The 26,182-nt window shown below is 39.9% G+C and overlaps 1 protein-coding gene and 1 pseudogene across 2 annotated transcripts; one reads left to right on the forward strand and one right to left on the reverse strand.

Moving 5' to 3' along the window:
* The first annotated feature begins 479 nt into the window (after positions 1 to 479).
* On the forward strand, positions 480 to 2,301 carry LOC105946799 (annotated as a pseudogene).
* Positions 2,302 to 4,315: 2,014 nt separating this feature from the next.
* Positions 4,316 to 26,124, reverse strand: g3bp1 (GTPase activating protein (SH3 domain) binding protein 1). 2 transcript variants are annotated; one of them, XM_031897952.1, is made up of 12 exons: positions 25,993 to 26,124; positions 14,142 to 14,255; positions 12,551 to 12,632; positions 12,299 to 12,472; positions 12,022 to 12,112; positions 11,311 to 11,404; positions 11,002 to 11,227; positions 10,801 to 10,902; positions 9,454 to 9,568; positions 5,841 to 5,966; positions 5,615 to 5,724; positions 4,316 to 5,343 (listed from the first exon to the last, which is right to left on the reverse strand). In XM_031897952.1, exons 1-12 carry the CDS (start codon positions 26,070 to 26,072, stop codon positions 5,134 to 5,136), a joined length of 1,524 nt encoding a protein of 507 aa, XP_031753812.1. In that variant the 5' UTR covers positions 26,073 to 26,124; the 3' UTR covers positions 4,316 to 5,133. The 2 variants fall into 2 exon arrangements, with proteins under 2 accessions (XP_031753812.1, NP_001017046.1); NM_001017046.2 differs by lacking the exon at positions 25,993 to 26,124 and adding an exon at positions 18,734 to 18,805 and having other exon boundaries at positions 4,321 to 5,343.
* Positions 26,125 to 26,182: the final 58 nt, after the last annotated feature.

Genomic DNA, 26,182 nt, shown 5'->3' on the forward strand with positions numbered 1-26,182 from the left:
ACAAAGGAGAGTGTGTGCTAAAAAGTACACAGGAGAAGGTGTGCTAAAAAATACACAGGAGAGCGTGTGCTAAAAAGTACACAGGAGAGGGTGTGCTAAAAAATACAAAGGAGAGCGTGTGCTAAAAAGTACACAGGAGAGCGTGTGCTAAAAAGTACACAGGAGAGGGTGTGCTAAAAAATACAAAGGAGAGTGTGTGCTAAAAAGTACACAGGAGAGGGTGTGCTAAAAAATACAAAGGAGAGCGTGTGCTAAAAAGTACACAGCAGAGCGTGTGCTAAAAAATACACAGCAGAAGCTGCCAGTTCCTGGCATAAAGTGCAGGCATAAAAATCAGAATCTGCTATCTGTACCCAGCCAGGCATTTATTGACTGACTCCATCTGCCAAATCAAGCTATCCCTGTGCAGTTTTCAACTTTTTCCTTCTAACACAGATTTCCAATAAACTACATCTTTTACTGCCAATATTGATCCCAAAATGTCCAGGAAAAGAAAAGTTGACGGTGAAGGCAGACAATTAAATGACAAATGGGAAAATGAATACATGTTTGTGCTTAGAGAGGGCAAACCAGTGTGTATATTGTGTTATGAGACAGTGTCGGTGATGAAAGAGTACAATATACGTCGTCATTTTGACACAAAACATAATGTTAAGTATGGCAAATATACTTTGGAAGAAAAGCATAAAATTGTTAAAGAACTAAAAGGCAAACTACAATCACAGCAGCAAATGTTTACAAAGGCTTCAGCAAAAAATGATGCTGCAGTGAAAGCAAGCTTTATAGTGGCTGAAGAAATTGCCCGTACTTCAAGGTGTTTTTCAGAGGGTGCCTTTTTGAAGCAATGCATGCTAAAAGTGTGTGAGCAAGTATGCCCAGACCAGATACAGAGTTTTCAAAATGTCAGTTTGTCAAGAAACACCATTGCAGACAGAGTTCAAGAACTCTCAGGAAATCTATCATCACAGCTGGCCGAACAGGCATGCAGTTATCTCGCTTTTTCACTTGCTATCGATGAAAGCACAGACAACACTGGTACAGCGCAGCTGTCCATCTTTATACGTGCTACGAAGACCGACCTCTCTGTCACTGAGGAACTTTTGGATGTATCTGCCATGCATGGGACGACGACTGGTAGAGATATATTTGAGGCTGTGGAGAAATCTATAAATAATTTTAAATTACCCTGGGAAAAGTTGGTGGGGCTAACTACTAATGGCGCACCTTCAATGTGCGGAGAAAAGAAAGGCTTGGTTGGACTAATGAAGGAAAGAATGCAAAAAAGTCACTGCCACACACCCTTGATTACTTATCATTGCATTATCCACCAAGAGGCTATGTGTGGAAAAGTTCTGGACATGAATGACATAATGACCACAGTCATTAAAACTATTAACTTTATAAGGGCACATGGCCTGAATCATCGCCAGTTCCAGCAGTTTTTACAGGAGGTGGGTGCAGAGCATGGAGACGTGCCATACCACACAGAAGTAAGATGGCTGAGCAAGAGCGCAGTCCTCAAAAGATTTTTTGAGCTCAGAGAAGAAATTGCTCTTTTCATGGAAAGTAAAGGAAAGCCCTTGCCTGAACTGTCGGATCCCGTCTGGCTATGTGATTTTGCTATGATGTGTGACATATGCGAGCATCTCGCCCAACTAAATCTGAAGCTGCAGGGACGCAAACAAGTCATCACGAAGTTGTCTGACATGATCACAGCATTCCAGCGTAAACTTCAACTATGGAAGTCCCAACTGGAACAGGACAATCTTGCCCACTTTCCCGTTTGTTTGAGTATCTCAACCACTATTTCTGGTACTTTTCCTTGCAGTCGGCTGGCTACCAAAGTTAGCCGTTTACTAAGTGAATTTGAGCGGCGCTTCTCTGACTTTAGAACACAGCACTCAGGCTTTGACATCTTTGCCAATCCTTTTACAGTTGATGTCAACAATGTGCCCCATCACCTTCAGATGGAGATAATTGAGCTTCAGTCTGACAGTGGCCTGAAATCAAGGTTTCAGGATGTTGAAATTGAGGACTTCTACCCTCTACTGCCCCCTGACTCAATGCCAGAGCTCCGACTTCATGCTGCCCGTATTCTATCCATGTTCGGGAGCACCTATCTTTGTGAACAGATGTTTTCAATAATGAATCTGAACAAAAACCAAGCACAGATCACGCATTACCGATGACAACCTCCATGCTGTTTTGCGGGTTGCTACAGCCCAAGAAATAAAACCGAACATGGACTCATTGATCCGGGGAAAACGGTGTCAGACATCTAGCCAGAAAACAAAACAATGAGCATTTTAGGTACATTCCAATATTACTGTTTTGCTTGATAGCATGTGAGTTGGTTAACAGCACTGTTAAGGAAAAGATTGTTCCACTCATTTTAAATTCACATTTCTGGTTAACGTTGTCAGTTTATGACTGTTCAGTAAACCATTCAGCCCGCGATTTAGGCTGGATTTTAGATTTTGGCCCCTTCTCTGATTGAGTTCGACACCCCTGCTATAGAACAACAAATTTCAGTACAATCTGACAATTATCGTAAGGTTAACGAGTGCTAAACAATTGTGCATCTAGCATTTTTCATCAGACACCAGTCAGGAAATTGTTTGGGCAGGTTTGAACACTTGTTGTTAAACAATGAAATTTGCCCATTGTCCAAGCAGGTAGTTTTCCTAACTTCAACTAGATATCGCTTGAAATGGTCATTTTTGTTGGACAAATCGTACTTTTAAATGATCATTTCAGGATAAGCTTGGTCCTTCAATAAGGAAAAGATCTTTTAAAAAAATCTTAACATGTATGGACAGCTTAACTTGCATTTACATTATTTCAAACAAAGTGCATAACCTTGCAACGTTGAACTTCATTTCCCGGTTTGCTGCCCAGTATTTCAATTTATTAATTTTGATCTACAAAGTGACAACATCCTGCATAGATTTAGTTTTTCACAATTTACTACAGGTATGGGACCTATAATCCAGAATTCTTGAGACCGGGGGTTTTCCAGATAAAGGGTCTTTCTCTAATGTTGAATTTTTTTTTTAGTAGAGTTGAGGTATGGATACCTCAAGTCTACTAAAAAAAAAATAAATTCAACATTAAAGACAATATGAATAAAGACGATAGACTTGCCTCCAAAAAAAGATTCAATTATATCTTAGTTAGGATCAAGTACGAGGTACTGTTTTTATTACAGAGAAAAGGGAAATCATGGCCCTTTCATAATTCAGAGCTTTCTGGATAACAGGTTTGTGCAACGTAGTATTAAATCTGTACAAACCAACATGGTCTTTGACTTTGTTCCAGAGATCTTAAGAGTGAAACCTGCACACAAATTTAAACATTTAAATCTAATCAAAACATGCTCCTTCCAATTAAGGGGTCTGATATCTTTTTTTTTTTTTTTTAATATAAAGTATCAGGGATGTACAGAATCCATTGTTTTTGGATAAAGCTGAATATTGAATACTTCACAAAAGATTACACTGAATCACAAACTAAACCATAATCCGCATATTCAAATGTGAGAAAGAAAATCAGTTTTTTTCCCCCCAAAGAAAAGAGAAGTCATGTTTTGTCGGAGATTATAGTGCTATGAGAGTCTGGGGATTTGTTTTGGCCGAGTTCTTCCAGACAAATCTGAATTCTACAAGTGATAGCATTTGGCCAATTACCAGATTTAGTGCAAAATATAATATAAATATATATATATATATATATATATATATATACATACATACAGACAGGGTACCGCACACAAAGGGACTTTGTAGAAAAAACAAAATTATTTATTGAAAAAATCCGACGTTTCGAGCACCAAACTGTGCTCTTCCTCAGGGACAAACCCTGAGGAAGAGCACAGTTTGGTGCTCGAAACGTCGGATTTTTTCAATAAATAATTTTGTTTTTTCTACAAAGTCCCTTTGTGTGCGGTACCCTGTCTGTATGTGTATATATATATATATATATATATATATATATATATATATATATATATATATACACACACACACACACACATTTACATATACATATATACACACACACACATATATATATATATATATATATATATATATATATATATATATATATACACATATACATATATACACACTTTTCCATAAAGTAGCAAAAATGATGAAAGTTTACAATTCTAGCCAATTATCACAATGCGAACCAAAAGCAGACCTGTACTGAGCTTAGTATTTGCTATAGTATGGCTTTACAAACTGACCAATTAATCAGAAAAGGCAGTAAAGTTATGCATTAAAAGACATTCAATATTGGATGAAGACATGGGCAGAATTATTTCATGTGTTTTATTTTAAGTTTGCCAAGACTGGAATGAGAGATAAATAGAAGGCACAACAATTGTTTTGTTTTGATAAGTTTTTGTTTTTTACAAATACAAACTAAAACATGAAGAAAAAAAAAAAAAATCCCTATCGAGATAAAAATGTTTTTTTTTTTTTCCCCCCACAAATTCAGGTGTTGTAAGAGTCAAGTAGCTAAACATTAAAACCTATCCCAAAATCCAAAATTTGAGTGGTAAAACAGTAGTTTCACTTTTTTTGTTAAACTCCTTGATCTCACTGTATAAAAAGAACATTAGTATAGAAATTCCAATGAACACCTTTTATTGTTTTGCAGTAAACAGCATGAATGTAGACTCAGTAGCCGGAGCAAATTCTTCACTGCCAATTACAGCTTGAATGGATATACTATCAAGACCTGAATACTTTGCCTATAATTAGGCTCTCCTAGAGTAGGATTTCAATTGGGTGCCATGACAATATTCCATCAGCCAAAACAGTTTCTAACAAGCTTCCAGACTGGTGGAAAGTTTCAGTCCACTCTCCTGAAAGCAGGGAATTGTTTTGTTTTAAATCCTCTTCTCCCTTTTTAAATAAAGTTCAACAAATGCTGGATTCTGGGACAAGGATCAAAAAAAAAAAAAAAAAAATTATCCATAAAATTCTGGGATGGGACAGATGAAGTATAGCAGTCTGTCACGACAAGGGCAAAAATCCCAGTGTACCCCAGGGCCCAATTTTCCAAAGGCTGCAGAACAGAACTGTACCCCTTTTGTTGTGGGAGACACTCAAGAAAATAAAACAATCACTGCCGTGGGCTTTGAACACCCCTTCCAGCCCCAAAGCCAGGCTTCTGAGACATTGCTCCACGGGGTGGTCCTCTCAGACCTCCCCCAAGACCACCACGTGGTCCTCCTGGGCCACGAGGTCTTTCACCACGGCGGTCACCCTCTCTTGCTGCCCTTGTTTTCTTTTCTTCAACATTTAAACGCACGTCTCCTCTGAACATTATAGGCTGCGAAACAAACAAAAAACACTTTAACAAGAGATAAGTGCAGTTAAACATAATTCTATAGGCCTTGAAACAAGGGAAACTTGCTTTATAAGATAAAGAACAGCTTCTGAATTACAGTTATGTCTGCTTTTAGTGGGAAGTACACCAGCAATAAGTTGCCATAACCTATTTAAAATGTAAGCATGTACCTACTGACATTAAAATACTATTTTGCTAAATGGCGTTTATTCAGATGTTACATTAACATATGTTCTAAACAAAAATAAATTACCCGATTTCCTAGGATCTTCTGAACAGGATCAGCATCATCAAATACTACAAAACCAAAGTTAGGAAGCTTGCCTCCACTGTTTATACGCAGTTCAACAACATTCCCATAAGCTGCAATATAAAGAGAACTCAGAATTTGAACACAATCTCAGGTTGTATACAGTTGTGGTTTTTAGCTATATTTCAGAAGATTTAAAGGAAAAAGAAAACTGAAACTTAGCACTTACTCTGAAAAAATTCTTTCAGCTCACTTTTATCCACATCATGTGGCAGGTTGCCCACAAACAGTTGATGGCTGTCCGGATACCTATTCATACGCCTGGTTTCTGACTCTCCTGGCTCTCCTTCCCGCACTATTATATAAAATAAATTGATTAAGACCTAAAAATAATCCCATTTACTGCCAAGTTCTTTTACTTGACCAAATTTTAGAACTCTGGGTGGTATACAAATCATAGTATCATGGCTCCACAATTTCTTGTTTCATGGGATAAAAAAAACCCATGAACCAGCCATGAACTCAATGCCATATACCCAACTTGTACACATCATTATACATAAAAAAAGGCTATGCTTTTGGTTGTTTTTACACCAATAACCTGTTTCTCAAAACCGCAAAGATTTTTTTTTATATTTAATTTTGAAATTTTACATGGGGCTGGCCATGTTCCTTATTTCCTAGGGTGCCACAGCCATGTGACCTGTGCTCTGGGAAACTTCAGTCACACTTTACTGCTGAAGTGCAAGTTGAAGTGATATCACCCGCTTCCAGCGCCAGAACAAATGGAAAAGTAGCAAAATAGCAGCTCCCTGAAAACCTGTATTGCTAAGATTGGGATATAGCAGAATACCAGTCAAAAGTAAAAAAATCCAAGTCTGGCTTGGATTAGGTTACCTGAAAGCAGTTCAAATGTGTAGCGCTTATGAGTCTGTGATGCAATTAAAATAAAGTCCCCCAGCAAACAATGTGACTGAGTAGTAAGACCTATTGCACCTACCTTTAGCTCAAAAAGGCTCTAGTGGAAAAGCAGGGAGCTTTTAAGCCCCAGCTTATTAGCACACACATGAAAATGATTCATTGGTTTAAAGGCTACATAGCAGCTAGAAGCAAAATTTGGCTACAATTTTTACACAAAACACAGAAAGAAATCGCCAGCGCTTGGTCTAACCCACGCTGTGGCGTTGACCAGCTGCTAGAAACACTATTGTGCCAGCGCTCGGTCTAACCCACAATCTGGAGTTGACCAGCTGCTATAAACAATAAAAAGCCATTAATTATACACAAAGAGAAAGAAAATTTGCCAGCGCTTAGTTTGCCTTTAAAAATATTTATTTTTTTAAAAAAATGAGGTGTTGGTACACTTCTACTCTCGAGTTTTTCGGCCCCCAAAATGTGCTGAAAAAGACAGCCTCGGCTTATACTCTAGTGTATACGGCAGCACCAAAGCCCCCCCCCCCCCCCCCCCCCCCGTGACCGGACAGGTCCCGCCAGTGGGCGCACTCACGGGTATATACGGCAGCAGCAGCCCCCCCCTTCTGCTGCCGTATATACTCGCGAGTAAATATGGCAGCAGCACCAGCCCCCTGTGGACGGACGAGTACATACGGCAGCAGGAACAACCCCCCGTGGACGGACGAGTCCCGCGCCGGCCGGCGCACTGGTGAGTAAATACGACGGCAGCAGCACCACCCCCACTGGACCGGCTGGGTCCCAGCGGCGGGCGCACTCGCACTCCAGACGCCAATCCCCTTTGGCCGCTGCCTGTCAACCGCCGACGCTACAGAGTCTGCGAGTGACCAACCTCTAATGCGAAACTGAAGCCACACCACATGTCATGAGAGAAAGGAGACAATAACCTAGAGGGTGCTGTGTTCAGAGCAGCTGACGCAGGCTTTCAGAGTTTTGCATTCAGCCTTGGTTTACCTGCCGCAGAATTAGACTGATGATGGTGGAAATACAAGTGCTTGGCACTGGGGAACATGAGGAGCACGGGGAACTTGCGGCACCTATATGTGAGTACTAGTATATACTACTAGTAGTATATAGTTTACACGCCTTGTATGTGAGGAGCATGGGGAACTTTCTGGTTACTCAATTGATGGTTGCACCTCCTGAAATGTTATCACTAGGTGCAAAGAGCTCTGGGGAAGGGTGCAGGGAAACATTTTTACGGGGAACTTGTTATGGCACTGCATTTGTGAGGAGCGCTCACAGTAACAGCACGGCTTGTTATATGTGAAGAGCTCCTATGGACTTTACAGCAGGCTGAAGTACAAGGTATAAGTTAACTGTTATAGCCATGTTATATGTTGTTATATAGCCCCTACATGGTGATGCCTGCTTCCCACTGCAGATTTTGCTGCTTCATTTGGTTGGCAGTTAAATAGAAGTCAGCTTTTTATGTTTTTGTGCTCAAACTTTGGTTGGTGAAACATAATCCACTGCACCCTACAACCGATTGGCAGTGCATGGGAGTGCACACAGCAGGATGGCAAGTACTTGATACTTAGTATGGCAGCTTCCTTAGCCTTCCCAAACTTGCCTGACCGTTAAAAAAAAAAAAAAAAAAAAAAAAACACCCTAGGCTTATACTCGAGTCAATAAGTTTTTCCAGTTTTCTTAGGTAAAATTGGGTACCTCGGCTTATATTCGGATCGGCTTATACTCGAGTATATACGGTAAGCTCACGTGCCACGTCAAGGCCCCTCATTGTACTTGAGTCCTACACTGTCTAATGACTTAGAGTCTGTAATGCAATTAAAATAAAGTCCGCCAGCAAAAATGTGACTAAGTAGTAAGACCTATACACTAGAGCCTTTTTGAGATAAAGGTAGGTGCAATAGGTCTTACTACTCAGTCACATTGTTTGCTGTGGGACTTTATTTTAATTGCATCACAGACTCAGTCATTAGACAGTGTAAGGACTCACGTACAATGAGGGGCCTTGACGTGGCACGTGAGCTTACATATTTTGGCCAAAGTGTGGTACTAACACCTCATTTTTTGTAAAAATTATTTTTAAAGGCAAACTAAGCGCTGGCAAATTTTCTCTCTTTGTGTATAATTAATGGCTTTTTATCGTTTCTAGCAGCTGGTCAACTCCAGATTGTGGGCTAGACCGAGCGCTGGCGATTTCTTTCTGTGTTTTGTGTACAAATGTGTAGCACTGACTACTAAAAAGCTCAGTCAGGCACAATGAGATGGTGCCTAATCACCATTACTACAACTAAAATATACATTTGATGTTTAAAGAATACAATTTTAAAATGTGATTTATAAATTAGTACACCATGAAAATCATAAAATGCCCTATACCTAGCAACTTTCCAACTGGCCTTCATTATTTATTGTTTCTGAATTATTTGCCTTCCTCTTCTGCCTGTTTCCTGCTTTCAAATGGGGGTCACTGACTCCAGCAGCCGAAAAACTATTGCTCTGTGAGGATACAATTTTATTTTTACCATTTATTACTTTTCTTTCTATACAGACCCTCTCCCATTGATATTCTATTCTTTCACACGACTGCCTGTTTGCTATGGTAAACTTATTTACCAGAGAGCTGCTGAAATCCCAAACTGCAGAGCTGCTTAACAAAAAGCTAAATAACAAAAATCATAAAAATGAAGACCAAATGCAAATTGCCTCAGAATATCACTGTCTAGACCAAACTAAAGTTAGTTTAAGGGTTAAAAACTCCTTTAAGCATGGTGATCCAAATTAAAGGAAACCACAAGGTCCCAAGCATTCTGAATAACAGATCTCATGCCTGTACATGTACTAGCTTTAGAAATTTCACACAAACGCCCCTAAAACCAAAAATGCAGATACACAACACTCACAAGGCCTGGGTCCTCTTGGAGGTGGCACTGTAGTTCTCTGCTCTCTTATTCTCTGATCACGTTGTGGTGGCCTCTGTGCTGTTGTCTGGGCTTCCGATTTGGTGTCTGGCCGTGGCTAGAGGTGGGGTGGGGAGAAAAAAGTCAAACATTTCTGATGAAGCTGCTAAACATAAATCCCTCTTATAATGCATTATATTATTGACAAGTTCAGTATTAAATATTTAAATTAACACCGTAACATTGCAGAATATACTTTGTAATAGCATTATTTGTGCCAAATTAAGCATGCTGCTAAGTTTAAAAATGAGCTCATAAGTTCACTAATATAAAAGCAATAGCAATATATTCCTATAACAATAAGAATGGATATTATGGGGGGGGGGGGGGGGGGGGGGAGTTTTAGGCATTAATTTCTGTTTAAAAAAGTACCCATGCTCCCCCACCCAGCATTATTTAGGGTCTTATTAAATAGTCAGTCACGCTGTGCTGGAGGCGGCATGATCCTTCGTTAGACTCCAGCAGTGTTTTAATTTGTAATTGATCTATGGAAGGACTGCTTTGCCCACAGACCGGTATCACTGATGAAAGAACTGTTTTAAACAATGTACTTGTTGCCATACACTAATAAAAAATGGTGTTTGCTTCAGAAAAAAAGGAGTTTTTATAAATAAAATTTCTAGCCATAGGGGCAACCATTAAAGTTAAAATAGGACAAAAAAGGCACAGGCTACACAGCAGATAACATAAGTTCTTCAGCATACAGGTACAGGACCTGTTATCCAGAATGCTCGAGATCTGGGGTTTACCTGGATATGGGGGTCTTTCCATAATTTGGATTTCCATACTTAGAAGTCTAAAAAAAATAATTTAAACACAATAGGATTGTTTTAGCTTTAATAAGGATCAATCAAGTACAAGGGACTGGTTTATTATTGAATTTATTTGATTAGAGTATGAAAGCTGGCCTTCTCATAATTTTGAGCTTTCTGGATAAAGGGTTTCTGGATAATAGATCACATACCTGTACAATGGGTTAAGTTCTTACACAGGAAGGTAAACAAGGGTCATTGCAGGACCACAGAATAAAAATCTCATACGTAATGACATTTTGTTGCCAGTAGTTTAAAAAAAATGTATATATATATATATATATATATATATATATATATATATATATATATATATATATATATATATATATATATATATATATTTTCTCTCTCATCATCAACATTTATTTATAAAACATTCTGCAGCGCTTGACCTTTTAAAACATCTATGAATATATTTCTCTATGCATATATAGTATTTATATAAAACAAACCAACACAAAACAGGTAAGCTTACTTGGGATGTTTGGACTTTAACAACATGTGGTGGGATACCGGACACAGGAACTGCTCCGCTAGGAGGAAGATTTTTGCTGGTTACTGAAGCCCATGAGAATGTCTGAGATGAGACAATAAAACACATTCAATTAGAAAAGCCTGCTGGGGTTGCTCAAACAAAAAAAAAAAAAAAAAAAAAAGAAAAGAAGAAAGTTCTTACCCTTGGGTCCTCTTGCACTGCTGGAGCAGGATCTGCTGGGAGAGGCGATGGACTTCTCTCTATAGCCACCGTTTCTTCCTCCTCTTCTTCTGGAGCAGGTTCCTCTGATACTGGCTCACACTTCTCTTCCACTGCTTCTGGCTCAGGTTCCTGTTCAGGTTCAGGCTCTTGTTCAGGTTCTGCATCAACTACCTGCTCCTCCAGTGGTTCATCCAAATCATTATTGCTGAGAAAATAAAAAAAAAAAAATTTAAATTCTGCACACACAGGCCACCAATGCCTCATCTATGCCTCCTGACTAATTCATACTTTCCAGGCTGTTCATAGTACGTAGGTTCATCAGCAGCGACCACCTCTGGACTTTGCTGCCTCTCTTCTTGCTCTTCTGCCTCTTCATCAGATTCTAGAACAAAGTGTAAATGAAGAGACCACAGCTTTGTAGAAAAAGGCAGGGGTTTCTTAATGACACTTGATGAATTCATCAGTAAAATGGGTGGTGACATTACAACGTTCTTTACAATGAATGCATTAAAATAGAACACATCAGGGCTGCCATTCAGTGAGTCAGTTAGTTGCAATAGTTCATAGTCGAAGTTTGAGGCTAAATTATCATCAAGCTTATTATGCCATTAACAGCAGTCTTCGGAATCCAGAAATGAGGGACCAAAAAAAGCTCTCAAGTGCATTATAAAACAATTAAATTACCTTTTTGTTTATAAAATGTTTCTATTAAACTGTGAAAGATTATTTTTTTCAGTATATGGTCTTAGAATTTAGTCTACAAAGATTCTATTAGGGTTAAGGAGAATCTACTCTTACATTTTTGCTTTCAGGTTGCTGGGGTAAACCTAAGTGAATCTCCTAGAATGCCAGACTGAAGGTACAACTAAATGCACATCAACACACTTGCCTCTTCAAGTTACCCCTATGCAATTCTTGCATTTCAGCAGTTCTGAATTGTTCTCCAACCTTATTATGAGTTACCAAGAAAACCAAAAGGGCTTGTTTTTACACATTTACCTTCTGGAGGCTCTGTGTCTGAATCCCCAAAAACCTCATCTTGATAGCGAAATATGTCATTGTGGACATAAAACTTGTTTGCCACAGAGCCCTGAATAAGAAAATATTCATCTTAATCACATTCAAGAAAACTGGCAAAAATGACAATTTAAGGAGCATTAACCTCTGACAAAATTCTTCATAGAGAGAAGAGAATGATGCTGCAATCTACCAACATTGGCACATAACATGTAATACAAATAATAATAATACAAGTACAAAAATAAATGCACCTCACCTCTGGTGCCAATACAAATGTCTGCATGAATCGACGCATAGGCTGCCTGTTGTTCGACAATTCTCCCATGACTTGCACCACTACGCCATCATTCAGAGTGGCGTGCGCATCAACATGGCGGATCTTTGTGCGGCAATCTTTGAAATTCAAAGACATTACTTTTTTGTGGATGTCCTGCAGAAAAGGAGAAATGATTAGCACAATTTCTTGTGATCTGACTTTGAAATGGTTATGACTTCAAGATATACTTACAGTCTGCCCATAAACAGCCTCTGCAGGTTTTCCATTGGTGTCCAAGCCACCATGAACATAGGAAGAACTTTTTCCATAAAACCTAACAAAAAAAAAAAAGGGAATTCCTTTAAAGGAAAACTATACTCCCAGAACGAATATTTAACCATAACCAACAGATCATATGTGGCCTATTAAAGAAACTTAAACTGATAACGTCGTTTGGCAGATAAAGACACTCTCTGCAGAGTTTTTAGTGATGACAGCCCCCTGGGCAATGAGCCAGGGGGCTGTCATGTTGGCCCTGCGATCATCGTGTCTGCTTCTTGCTCCCAGCTTCCTGGATCCCATAAAACTATATATATTTGGTATTGGCACGTTCAGGAGACATGGGACTTTCCAAATCAGTTGTATTTTTGTGCATAAAATTTTTGTTTCTGGTATGTGTTTATATTATGAAAAATATGATTTTTTTAAATTTTTAGACATTAAGACTAAAAGTTCCCCCGAGGAAAGGCCCCTAAAGTGAAACAGTGCAAAATGTTAAACTGTCTGGCAATACAAGTTCCTCTTTGACCAAAACGGCTGGCAGTGAAAGGGTTAAAAAACTAATAGAAAAATCTGATGTGTAAACTATATGAAAAATTTGCCATCCAACAAGCCACACCCTGTCTGAGGAAAAAGTGCATGCGGCATCTTAATCCGACAAGAAAATATAATTGTGTCTGACAGACTTGTTTCTCATTAAAACACATTGATGGTGAGATGTAGATGCAGGAACAAAACACACCATCTGTCTGAACCGGTTTACATACAGCATGAAAAATGTGCTGAAAAACTCCCCCTCGGCTTATACTCGAGTCGATATACTCGGACACTGTGCTGTTGCGCACGGGGTGGGGTGGGGGGACAGCACAGTGATACTTAGTATGCAGCGTGGATGGGTGCACACACATGGATGGCACGCATGCTGGCATAAACTGAAGCAGGTAATCGGGTAATTGAACACTATCTAAAATTATTTCAATTGTACTTTTTAAGATGATTTTCTAGCCATGGGGCCCTTGCCTTACACCCCAAAAAACAGCCTCTCAGACTCTGCTTGTAACAATTCTAAAGTAGATTTCCATAGCAAAGAGAGAAGTGCGTGCTAAATCAGTATCAAAAAGACTACATACTTTCAAGCACAAGTATGTAGTCTTCTTGATACTGATTATTTTGCGATAAAAGGAGGTTAATCAGAAATCAATGGCATGATTACAAGAAGGCTGTTATTGTGGCATAAACTTAAAGGCAGGAGGGTCAAAGGGTCCTCCATCCACCTTTCCCTAATCACCTTTTCTAATCTGCAGCTGCCAACATGATATATTTATGAAGAGTTCACAGAGGGTCACGCCGAGTGTCCTTTTATTAATTATTTGATTATTGAAACTTAGCAGTAGCGACTGCATTTCCCACCCTAGGCTTATACTCGAGTCAATACGTTTTTCCAGTTCTTAGGTAAAATTAGGTACCTCGGCTTATATTCGGATTGGCTTATACTCGAGTATATACGGTAAATAAATAAGAATAAAAAAAAAATAAAGGTAAAGCTCTACTGTGTAAAACATACCTGTGGAGAAAGTCTGGTGCCTGGTTAAGCAGAGTATAATACTGCCTCACAAATTCCCGCCCGACAAGCAGGGGACTTGGCTTCTCCATCACCATTTCTTTGGTCAACTGAAATCTAAACAAAAATATTAAAAATATAATTTAGGCCAGGTCTGGGGGGAAAAATGGTTTACAAAATGCAAAAATATAATCAAAGCAAATAATATGAAGAAAGCGATTACCATTACTGGCACAACTATAAGGTCTCTGGCCAAACCAAAATACATTCAGTGATTTCATCAAGAAGCCTTGGGCCATCAGATCAGCAAAGTTTAACGCATTGCCAAAGTGCACAACATACCAATGGATTGGCATGACTGAAAGCACTACACAAGCCTTCCAAATCACTTTCATTTTTTGGCGTTACTGTTCCTTTAAGCAAGGGGCATTTTTAGACGGTCCGTCATCTGTTTTAGTGTAGATTTACCTTAGAAGACAAATCTCATGTGCAAGCACGCTGCCAGCACAACGGTAAAACGTTTGCAGACACATAAAAGGTTAAAAGACGAGTCCACACCTGTTAAATTCTATTTTTTTTTTTTTTACAACAAAACTGTTTTAAATCATTGATAACTGAAACAGCTAAAAATTATATGGGCTAATGTTCTATTAGCTATAAAAATGTTATGGCAATAGGTAACTTAAAAGTTGCATGACAAAAGTTTTCTTTTAAGGGACGATACAGCTTAACAAGACTGCACAGGCTTAAGCAACACATTCCATTAGTGTTTTTAAATAGGGAGGGCTAACATTAGAAGTTGCAACACAGCTTCTAACTTAAATGAATACAAGAAGCCTAATGAGCTTATTACAGTTTGTGACTTCAGCATCTCTAAGCCTGCTTGTCACATGGCTCAGATTAATTACTATGTAACCATGCAATAATGGTTGAATTGTTTCTAGCAACAGCATACAAAGACAACAAAATTCCTCTAAAATAACGCCAAGGAAGTCAGGTCAAAAAAGGTGGAAAACACTAAAGCAAAATAAAATAAGATAAGCTACATTACACATTGAAAGCTTAGCCAAGACAAGCATGACTATTAATGGCAACTGGTAATATCTCCTGCTCACATTTCTTAAGACTGCTAGGAATTCGGCGAAAGCCTATACAAATGCAAATTCAAGGAGAAGGCTGGAAAGCTAAATTAAACTACATGTTATAGTTTCTCTAAGAAGGGGCATATTAGGAAAAATGCAGGAAAATTTCTGTAATATGATTAGTAAAATATCCAAGAGAAATCATGATTGACAGTCGAGTATGTGTGATGAAGTCAGCATAACCAATTGCCACCGAACAGCCCCAGGACAATATAACACTGTGGCTGTAATTTTAACATGAAGTTTCTTGAGAAAAGCCCTTCTAAAAATGATAGTTTAAGTGAAGGCACACCTATAGAGATGTATGTAAATAAAATATGGATAATCTCTATTAACCACTTAGCCACAGGGCTGCACAGCAAGCATTTCCTTCAGTATTGTTATAGCTGCAGTGCTTGAGATACTGCTGCCCGGCTCATACACCTCTCCAACCGCTCCTCCTCTGCCATGCCGCTCTGCCAATCCCTGCACTGGCTTCCCCTACCATCCAGGATAAAATTCAAGCTATTGACCCTCACATTTAAAGCAGTCCATAACTCTGCCCCACCCTACATCTCTGAACTCATCTCTAGGTACCATCCAACCCGCTTGTTACGCTCCTCTACTGACCTGCTCCTCAACTCCTCTCTCATTCCCTCCTCACACGCTCGCATTCAAGACTTTGCAAGGGCTGCCCCCCTTCTCTGGAATTCGCTCCCACAAACTGTCAGACTTTCTCCCAATCTCTCTGCCTTCAAGAAATCTCTAAAAACACATTTATTTAGAGAGGCTTACCCTAATCTAGTTTAGCAATACCCTGTGCCCCACCTCTCACAACTCTGGTCATGCCCATTACCACACCTTGTGTCTCAACCCTTTCTCCTTGTAGATTGTAAGCTCTTTTGGGCAGGGCCCTCTTCACCTCTTGTATCGGTTATTGATTGCTTTATATGTTACTCTGTATGTCCAATGTATGTAACCCACTTATTGTACAGCGCTGCGGAATATGTTGGCGCTTTATAAATAAATGTTAATGTAATGTAATGTAATAAGGTGTTTATATTGTCTGGGTTTACTCGTGTTATGATTAGTAATTGCACAGTGCAGACCTTCATGACGGCTGCTGCAGAACAGCTTAGGACAATAACATGTCAAGATGTGCTTCACCAATATTCCACCAATAAAGTTTCATTATAATAATCTGGTACAGCACAATTAAATGGTATTGAGTATTTCCTGCACAAATTACAGCAGAAACGTGAGACCCACTGGCAGTTAGGCAGGTTCATGAGTGGCAGCAAATTGATCGCATACAGCTCTTGAAAGACATAGTCATAAGACTATTAACCCTTCTGGGATCTAAGGAGCTGTCAAATCAGATGTCAATTTAGATCTGGAACAGGGATGTCTAAATTGCAACAGGTCTTGATACTAAAATTCCAAAACCTTTAAATGTGTCTTTAGAGCCACAAGAATATATCTCCCTTAGCAATGGGCTGCTTTAAAGAGCCTTCCCCTCACTTAACCTAGGCGAATGTCCATCCCGCACCATGATATTGCAGTAGCCCTCACGAGAGAGACTGGGCTAAAAGACTGCTTGTTTATTTCTTCAGCTTATTTGTGACCTTGGTAGTGTAGACTTTACAGTGCTGAACAATTTCATTATAGGCAGGCATTCAAACCTTTGGAGTAACCATGCTGAAAGGGAACATTTAAAAAAAAAAAAAAAAAATAATAATAATAATAATAATAAAGAAAAGGTCTATTAATTGACCCACACAAACATACTGAAGTATAGAAAGAATATTGTTGAAGCACATCTTGACAAGTTATTGTCCTAAGCTGTTGTCCTAAATCTTTTGGTGCACTGCAAAGTATTTTTGCAAAATTATTTACAACCTGCACCCAACCCTAACACATAGTGCCCCAACTATTTTTAGATTTTACACTTTTATTAGAGGGGTAAGGGGAAGTTGAAGAACTAGTGGGGCTTGGAGCAGTTGGGTTGGCGGCAAATTTGGCTCAATACTCACAAATTGTTGGCACGAATCTGTGGTTTTCAGGGAAGCCCACATATCACTACTGCAGAAAAAAAAAAAACCTCCCACATATGAATCACAATAGAGCCACTCCCCTGTAATGGGGTCCTCCTTGAGGTGTACAGGTTGGCAAAGTTGGGCAAATGAGCCTCTGTGGGGAACTGAAACAGTATAAAGAGGTTAAATTCTCCTGTAACAAATCAGATCTTTGGGTAGCACTTCTACCGTGCCTGGTTCTAAGTAAGGCAATATCGCCAAGGATTTTTGCCAATGATATTGCCATGTCATACAGGCAGGTTAACTGGGTCCTGATATAACTGCCCCCACTGTGTAAACTGATATAGTACTTATATTGTAAGCAGCAGTAGGGCAGAAGCTAATGGGAATTGTGTATAATCTCTGTATATCTATGCGTAAATGTGCTGGCACAATAGATACTTAACTTTTAGCCATACAATATTATTCTACAACCTGTGGGCATATGTACACATGTATTGCCACTGCACGGTTCCATTGCTTTAGGCTGACTGCACAAAAGATCAGAAACACCAGAAGTGAAGAGGAGCTTAATGTTCAATCATACCCAATAAGGAGACCCCCAAAACATGGCATACATACTCATTCAAATGGTCAGAATCTGGTCAAAATCAGCCATGTTGGACAACCAAATCTGGGCATGAATGGCTTAAGTCTGTATGTTGACTAAGTTGGAACAAAAACATTAACAAATTCTTCTAAGGGTACACTTTCCCACCTCTGAAATTCTGGCACAGAGAAAAAAATAAATATATATATTTATCAGTAGTCAAGATGGTGACCAATAACAATCCCTGGGGTCCTTCCTCAAAGAAGCCTAACAAAAGAACATACTTAATGTATGGCCCTCTGGAAGCCCCCTAGGCTTCAAACGGAGTCTGACAGTTTTCAGAATGGCTGACCTTGCCATCGGAACCGAAGTTAAAGATAAAGTGAGGGCCCTTGCAATGCAGTAAGTCTGGAGCTCCCATTGAGGGAACATAACTGCATAGAAGTTGGATTAAAAGATAAGACTACAACACAGCCTGAAAGTGGTGGAAGCTGGTAGTAAATCCCTTACTTACTGACACTAACATGTTATGGAATAGGTACTGCATACTTTAATCTACATAGTCCCTAAAGTGCCCCTGTGATGCCGAGTGCCCCTCTCTGCCGACAGTAAAACGGTCCTTTCTGCCATAAAACAAAAGCACACGGGTTCGAATTCATCTTCTCCGTCGCTTCCTTGAGGAGCACACCGCGTCTCTATACCAACCCAATAAAGGCCGCGTCCACCCGAGGCAAAGCGCGCGTTACGTCAAGGAAAGACATGAGGTAATGCAGCGACAAAGGCACCGTGTATCAAAAATATACGCAACGCTCTGATAGAGTAACCTAAGGATGTTTAAGGTCTTCGTACCTGTGAAAGGTCCGGCTTGGTGCAGGCTTGGCGCTCCGTAGAAGCCTAGATAAATTTACACCTCACACAGCGTCGGCACAAGCAGCGGCGTGCTCAGCTGCCGGCTACATATACTAACGTCGCAGCCAAACTTGCTGTTCCTAACTACCCAATCAAGGCGCCCAGCGCAAGCACTTCGGAATCCTATTGGGCTAATAGGCGGAAAATCACTCAGATCGACAACACATAAAACCAATAAGCTAGAGGGAAACCCGCCTATGGTTACAGCCAGCAGCCAAACGCAAAGCAGAATACAGCAGTAAAGACAGCCCTTCTGCTCCTACAAGTTAGCCGAGCGCTTATTGGTCGGAAGATTTCTCAGACACAATGCTAGTGTGGTTGTTGAAGCATGAGGGACCCTGTAACCTTGAGCAGGAAACCCTGAGTGAATATAAAGAGAGGCGGGAAAAATGTGACGCTGGCCAATCCCCGAGCAGATATTGCCTTAATAGACAGGACAGAAACGGGGATTTTCTTAAAGATAAATGTCTACATTAACACAAGGTGGCAGAAAAAAGCACATAATCCTGCCAACAAATATAAAAACAGATAATACAAAATAGTAATCTTAATAGTTAGTCAAATGGAAAAAACAATGGAATTCAGAAAATATTTCATACCTACGTAGGGATCTCCAAAATTGGGCCTCTAGGATGATTCCCCTAGTACAGGCTCCCAAGGGTGGTTTGGGAGGTTAAGAGTTAACAGGGAGTAGCCCTGCAGTTTTAGTTAGCAGCCACTGGGTAGCGCATTAGGTATATAAGGGAATGCAGCCATGTGCTGCTAGGTCTTTCTGCCTGGGACCCCCTCTGGACAGAGGTTAATGACAGGCTAGTGTTTAGATAGTAGATCTGGAGATAATAGCTCACTCTAGGGGGCTGATTTACTAAGACACGAATTCCGACCGAATTGGAAGAATTCCGATTGGAAAACGAACATTTTGCGACTTTTTCGTATTTTTTGCGATTTTTTTCGGCGCCTTTACGACTTTTCGGAAATTATCGCGACTTTTTCGTTACCAATACGATTTGCGCGAAAAAACGTGAGTTTTTCGTAGCCATTCCGAAAGTTGCGATTTTTTCGTAGCGTTAAAGCTTGCGCGAAAAGTTGCGCTTTTTTCGTAGCGGTAAAACTTAAAAGGCGCGACGTTTCGCGCAAGTTTTAACACTACGAAAAAATCGCAACTTTTTGCGCAAGTTTTAACGCTACGAAAAAATCGCATCTTTCGGAATGGCTACGAAAAACTCGTGTTTTTTCGCAACAATCGTATTGGTAACGGAAAAGTCGCGATAATTTTCCGAAAAAATCGCAATCGGACGCATTCGGCCCGTTCGTGGGTTAGTAAATGTGCCCCTAGGAGTGGGAGACAGGTTATTTAGTACGGGTAGTCATCACCCCTACAGGAGTGGGATAGCACTCATAGCTGGAGTCAGGTAAGGAGATTACCTAATCCAGTGGGTGCTTGGGCGTGAGGTCTCAGAGGGGTGTCCGCTTGGCGGGAGTACCAGGGAGAGCCCTAGAGAGGGCCTTCTGGCGTGAGTACCAGAGGGAACCCCAAAGAAGGATCATCTGGCGGGAGTACCGCGAGTAACCCCAGGGAGAGAGGGTCTCCAAAGGGAAGTGTGTGTAACCTGACATATAAGTGTGCTCCTGTATAATCTACTTGTCTGCAAGTAATAAACTACATTCTACTGGTTCAACATCATACCAGTGTCCTGGTCTCTTCGTACAAAGACGATCCTCACTGCCTGGTAAGCAGCTACCCCAAAGGGAAGGGGAAAGGTACCGGGAGTTGCAGGGAGTCCCTGACCAGGGAATACAGTACAGCATTAAGTTCTCAGGAGGGGAGTTACAGTTCAATCTGTCCCTAACCTGGGTGGAGGCACGCCATTAAGTAAAGTAACATCTGTTCCCCCAAAGTAAGTGGGGCTCAGGATCCCTGTTAGCGCCATAAGATCTCAGCAGGTAGCAGCACTGTCACTAAAGTGGGCTACACCTAATTTCTCCATTTACCCATAATATAAATATTTTACACTCCATAAAAGCTCTAGCAAAGAGGTACCGGTAAAATAAAAATAAAATAATAAAAATACCGGCCTCTATATTACCTATTAATTACACTGGTATCATGCTGCACCCCAAATACAAAAACTGGCAACCTTTCTGTAATTAGATATTACCTGCATCACAGTAAAACCATTTTAAGGCCTCCCAAAAATTTTTTAGGGATGAACCATATTTCATCCACATTATTGAAACTGGGGTCCCACTGGTGGACCCATATGATTCGAGCAGTCTGCTTCCACAATTGATATGTTGTTATGGCACAATTTATGCTGGAGAAGAAAAGGGTTTATTAAGGTGACAAGCTGGGTTTCCCCTTATTTTTTGTTTCATTATGAGACTGGCTTGTTATCAATCTTGTCTTGTAGCTAGAGTCCCATAATCCCAATGGCAAAAGTTGATTTGAGGCCTCATCCTTATCATGGTTGCCATTTTTTGGTACAAATGCCAGCCTTTCTGTTATGTTATCTTTCATTCCAGGTGGCATGGGTCGGTAATACCAGCCAGGTGGCAACCCTACTGTTCTTAGATCTGTCAGTCACACACTCATGCTAGGACAGCAGAAAGATGTTTATTTGCCAGATCCCCACATGGCCAAGTAATTGATTATCAAGTAAGCTGGCCATTTAGGTTAAGGTAAAAGGGCTCAAGAACTGCAAAGAGTCCTGCTTGTCCCCTTCTGGCTCGACGTGGAACTGGCATAGCAGCAAAAATTGTGCTGTCTGGAGTTTTTCGATGTACAGGCTGTTGGGGCTGGCAGCCTTTTTATCCATCCCAAAAATTTATGTCTTCACCCAGGGAGCACCCCGATTTCATTAAAATTGAGGGTGACAGCAATTTCAAGATTTAGTATGGGATTCATCATAACCCCAGAAAGATTTACATTTAGCAAATGCCTTGGTAAAATAGAATTCCAACTTTATGTATCCCAGGGGATGGCGTCTACACGTACGTAAATTCCAGGAAAAATTAAAATCTATTGGTCCCTACATGTGGCATTGTGAAATGGCCCCATTACACTACAATGTTGATTTCTTTCTCTTGTGAAAGATCTAAATATTATTTCCCCTGGTTGAAGCCTGTATTTTAGACCCACTAATCAGTGTTTCATGTCAAATTGCTGCAAACTATATTGTCAGTAACTATGGACCTATTGGCCCTGGCACAAATTTTTCAGTTGTTTAAAAAAACATAATAAATAAGTAAATAACTTTAAAATAAAGAGAATGAGAAGCAATTTAGTCAGTGCCTCAAAATTTCTCAAAATGCCTATATGGGTTTTAAAATGATAATCACTATTCCAAAGGCTAAAATTCTGTAAATGGGAAGTGAGCCACAGTGATGACAATACTGACCATTGTATCATTATTATTCTACCTATTCATTATTATAACATTATCAGCAATGCACAAGGACACAGAAAGGTATTCTGCTCAGAAAAGTACAAATGTTACAAAGAGTTTGAGTCCAGAATATCATATATTTAAAACAGGACCCCCCACTTCTTATTGATTTTGGATATGTGTGAACTCAAAGGCCTACAGTAACTACAATAGGGCCTTGATACCTCTACATGTGTCACTTCCCTTGCCCCTTATATTTCCTGCACATCCCACAAATGTGTCTGTAAGATTTCTTTAATTGTGCCCTTAGCTAACAAAAGTTGTATTGACATCTCTCTTATATTTTTGTATACATTTGCAGTTCACATGTCATTGTGACCCCCACAATGACATGTGAACTGCAAATGTATACAGGTATAAGACCCCTAATCCGGAAAACCATTATCCAGAAAGTTCCAAATTACGTAATGGCCATCTCCCATAGACCGTTATATGCAAATAATTCAAGTTTTTAGTAATGATTACCTTTTTCTCTGTAATAATAAAACAATACCTTGTACTTAATCCCAACCAAGATATAATTAATCCTTATTGAGGGCAAAACAATCTTAATGGGTTTAGTTAACAGTTATATGATTTTTTAGTAAACTTAAGGTATGGAGATCTAAATTAAAAAACAACCCCTTATCCGGAAAACCCCCCAGGTCCAGAGTATTCTGGATAATAAGTACCTGTACTTATAAGATGTAGCTCATAATATTTTTTACTTTTTAATAAAATATAAGTTACAAATTAATAAAATATAAGTTACAAAATATACAGGTATGGGATCCCTTATCTGGAAACCAGAAAGTTCTGAATTACGGAAAGGCCATCACCCATAGACTCCATTATAAGCAAATAATTCAAATTTTTTAAAAGGATTTCCTTTTTCTCTGTAATAATAAAACAGTACTTTTTACTTGATCCCAACTAAGATATATATATATATATATATATATATATATATATATATAACGTATATACTCGAGTATAAGTCGATCCGAATATAAGCAGAGGTACCTAATTTTACCTAAGAAAACTGGAAAAACGTATTGACTCGAGTATAAGCCTAGGGTGGGAAATGCAGCAGCTACTGCTAAGTTTCATCAAAATAAATACCAATAAAATTACATTAAATGAGGCATCAGTGGGGTATATGTTTTTAAATATTTATTTGAAAAAAAAAAACTGTAAAGTAGCTCTGTAAGTGGAAGGTCAACAAAAACAATTGTTTTATCAACAATGATACCTTAAGAGTACTCAGCAACCAAGCTAAAACACAAAGGGGCTGATTTACTAACCCACGAATCCGAATGGGAAAAATTCAGATTGGAAAACGAACATTTTGCGACCTTTTCGTATTTTTTGCGATTTTTTCGTATATTGTTGCGACTTTTTCGTAGCTGTTACGACTTGCGCGAATTGTCGCGACTTTTTCGTAGCCGTTACGATTTGCTCGTATATTGTCACGCATTCGGATGCTTTTCGGACGTTCGTGGATTAGTAAATGTGCCCCAAAGAGTTAAAATCCTTCAAAACTATATATAGTTTATATAGAATATAAAGTGAAATGTCTAGTGCAGAATGGGTCAGGTGAGGATGGTAGATGAAGATAAATTTGGGAGCGGGCCAGGGCACTGGAGGGTCTGGTTGCAGGTGGCCTAATTTGCACACAAAGGACAGAGGGTGCTAGTTTGGAGGGAGACTTTTTGAGCACATTATGGGTGCTGAAAAACTAGGCTTATACTCGAGTATATACATTATTGGAGGCAAAACAAGTCTTATTATTCAATATTTAAATGATTTTTAGCAGACTTAAGTTATAGAGATCCAAATTATGGAAAGATCCCTTATCCAGAAAACCCCAGGTCCCGAGCATTCTGGATAACAGGTCCCATACCTGTATATGTTTCTTTATGTTAATATATGTAAGTGCTGTGAAATGTGCTATGGGAACTCTTTGCTCACTTCAAAATGTTTTACCTTTTTTTTTGTCTAGCTAGCAACGAGAACACAGAAGTATGAGATTCTGCTTTCTGATTCTTGGTTGGAACACTTTGCCCCTTACACTTCATCTACATCTTATCCCACCCCCACCACCCATTTATCTCCCCCTTACAGAAAAGCTAAGAATGAATTTGGCTGGTGAAGCATCCTGCTCTGTATTTATAGCGCCCAATTCTTATTCTGCTATTTATAAAGTAGATGAAAGGCAATCTGGCAGGCTTTAAATCCCTGTATTAGAGAAAAACAGGGCAAGTGAGGCAACTAGCCATCTTCAGTCAGAGGTATCTTTCATTTTTACTGACAATATAAACTGCATGTATGAAAGCAAAGTTTATTGTGCTTAAAGGACAAGGAAAGGCAAAGGGACTTGGGGGTGCCAAAATGTTAGGCAAGCGTTAGAAAGCGGCGCAAAAACTTTTCTGGCTTTGAAACCTTCAATGTATGATTTTGGAAGCCTTCCATAGGACTCAATGGCACTCTACAGATCCAACGTGGCCAAAAGATAGTCACGAAACCAAAGCTTGAATGAATTCCGAAATGGTCCTAGTCTTTGCAAAAAATACGACTTTTTCGAGAAAGTTAATGAAAACCACAAAAAAGTAGTGGAATTTTAACGAAATTATCGTGGACATTACAAAAAGTTCTATAATTCTCTAATAAATGGCCCCAGAGAGACAATTATCAGTAAATGATCAGCATTCAGGGGCGGGCCAAGCCGACCGGGCGCCCTAGGCAACTCGGTCGGCCAACTCCGCCCACCTCCCCCCCGAACGGCGCATGCGCGCCAAAGCACAGGAGGCGGTGCAGGGGGGGGGGGGCAGGGCGATTAGATCGGTCATTGCCTCCGCCGCTAATGACAAGCGGTGGAGGCAATGACAAAGTAGCACTAGGGGTAGGCAGGAGAGGCTCCTGCCTGGCGTCCCTCAATCGTTGCGCCCTAGGCAGCTGCCTCTTCTGCCTACCCCTAGTTCTGGCCCTGTCAGCATTGTCTATTTTAGTAGCTGCTACTAGTAGCCCTGTGTGTCTTCACCCTTATAGAAGGAGGAGCAAATTCTGGAAGCCCTGTTAATACATTGAGAGGGGGGAGCTGGGAGAGATGTTAAGGTAGAAGGTGGGTTTAGTTTCCCTATGACTCAGTGTAAAGAATAAAGGTAAGCACTTTGGAATACGTCATGCACATAGTCAAAGTTTCCAATATCATGCATGATCCTGGGCCCAGTTAAACACACCCTACCATGCAGATTTGAATGCAGTCTTTTAAATGATGGGCACACAACCTCTACCAAGTAAGAATGTTATTAATATTAGTATATTCAACAAGGCCTTTATGTTAAGAAAAGGGTTAACTATCTGTGGCTTGTACTGCCTTTCCCGAAAATTATAATTTTAACTTTGCTATCATTACATTTTGCTATCATTCCACTGTGATGCAAACATCCCCTGCTAATTCCCCTGCTAATATGCCCTATAACCCTACTCTCGGAAGATTAATATGATAATTGTAAAGATCAGGAAATAGACTTGAGCTAGAAGCGAATTAGGGCTAAGCAGCCTTCAGTGTTGCAGAACTTTACCATTACACTAACGCTGCTAGCTCTGCTGCCTGGGGAAAGCTGGGAGCTGTAGCTTTAAATTGACTGTAGTGCTAAAAGTTGTTGAAGTTATGCCATGTGACAGCTTTTACCCTTTAGTGGCTTTCTAACTTGACAGAGATAGTAATGAGTCTTACAAAGGTGGCTCGTTAAAGTAACCCCCAGTACATACTTTCTGCCGGTTTCTCCCATGCTTAGGACTGTTTCTTCCTCACTTGGGCCATGCGGACCAGAAGATGGCAGCAGCATCATTTCCTATGGTTTGTCAGCTAAAAGGACCCTGGGCTCTTGCTCTCCTCTTTCCTAGTTTGAGACCATCCTCCTCCTCCTCCTCCTCCTTCTCAGTCATGGGACAGGAAGCA

Source organism: Xenopus tropicalis, chromosome 3, assembly GCF_000004195.4.
Source record: "Xenopus tropicalis strain Nigerian chromosome 3, UCB_Xtro_10.0, whole genome shotgun sequence".
NCBI classification, from domain to species: domain Eukaryota; kingdom Metazoa; phylum Chordata; class Amphibia; order Anura; family Pipidae; genus Xenopus; species Xenopus tropicalis.

What these genes read in the sequence shown, in the direction of transcription:
- g3bp1 (XM_031897952.1), bottom strand. Translation starts at nt 26,072, where the DNA reads ATGATGCTGCTGCCATCTTCTGGTCCGCATGGCCCAAGTGAGGAAGAA. An exon ending in CAGTGCAAGAGGACCCAAGG is followed by an intron (nt 10,903 to 11,001) that starts GTAAGAACTTTC and finishes GTCTCATCTCAG; the next exon opens with ACATTCTCATGGGCTTCAGT. An exon ending in TTAAAGTCCAAACATCCCAA is followed by an intron (nt 9,569 to 10,800) that starts GTAAGCTTACCT and finishes CCCCACCTCTAG; the next exon opens with CCACGGCCAGACACCAAATC.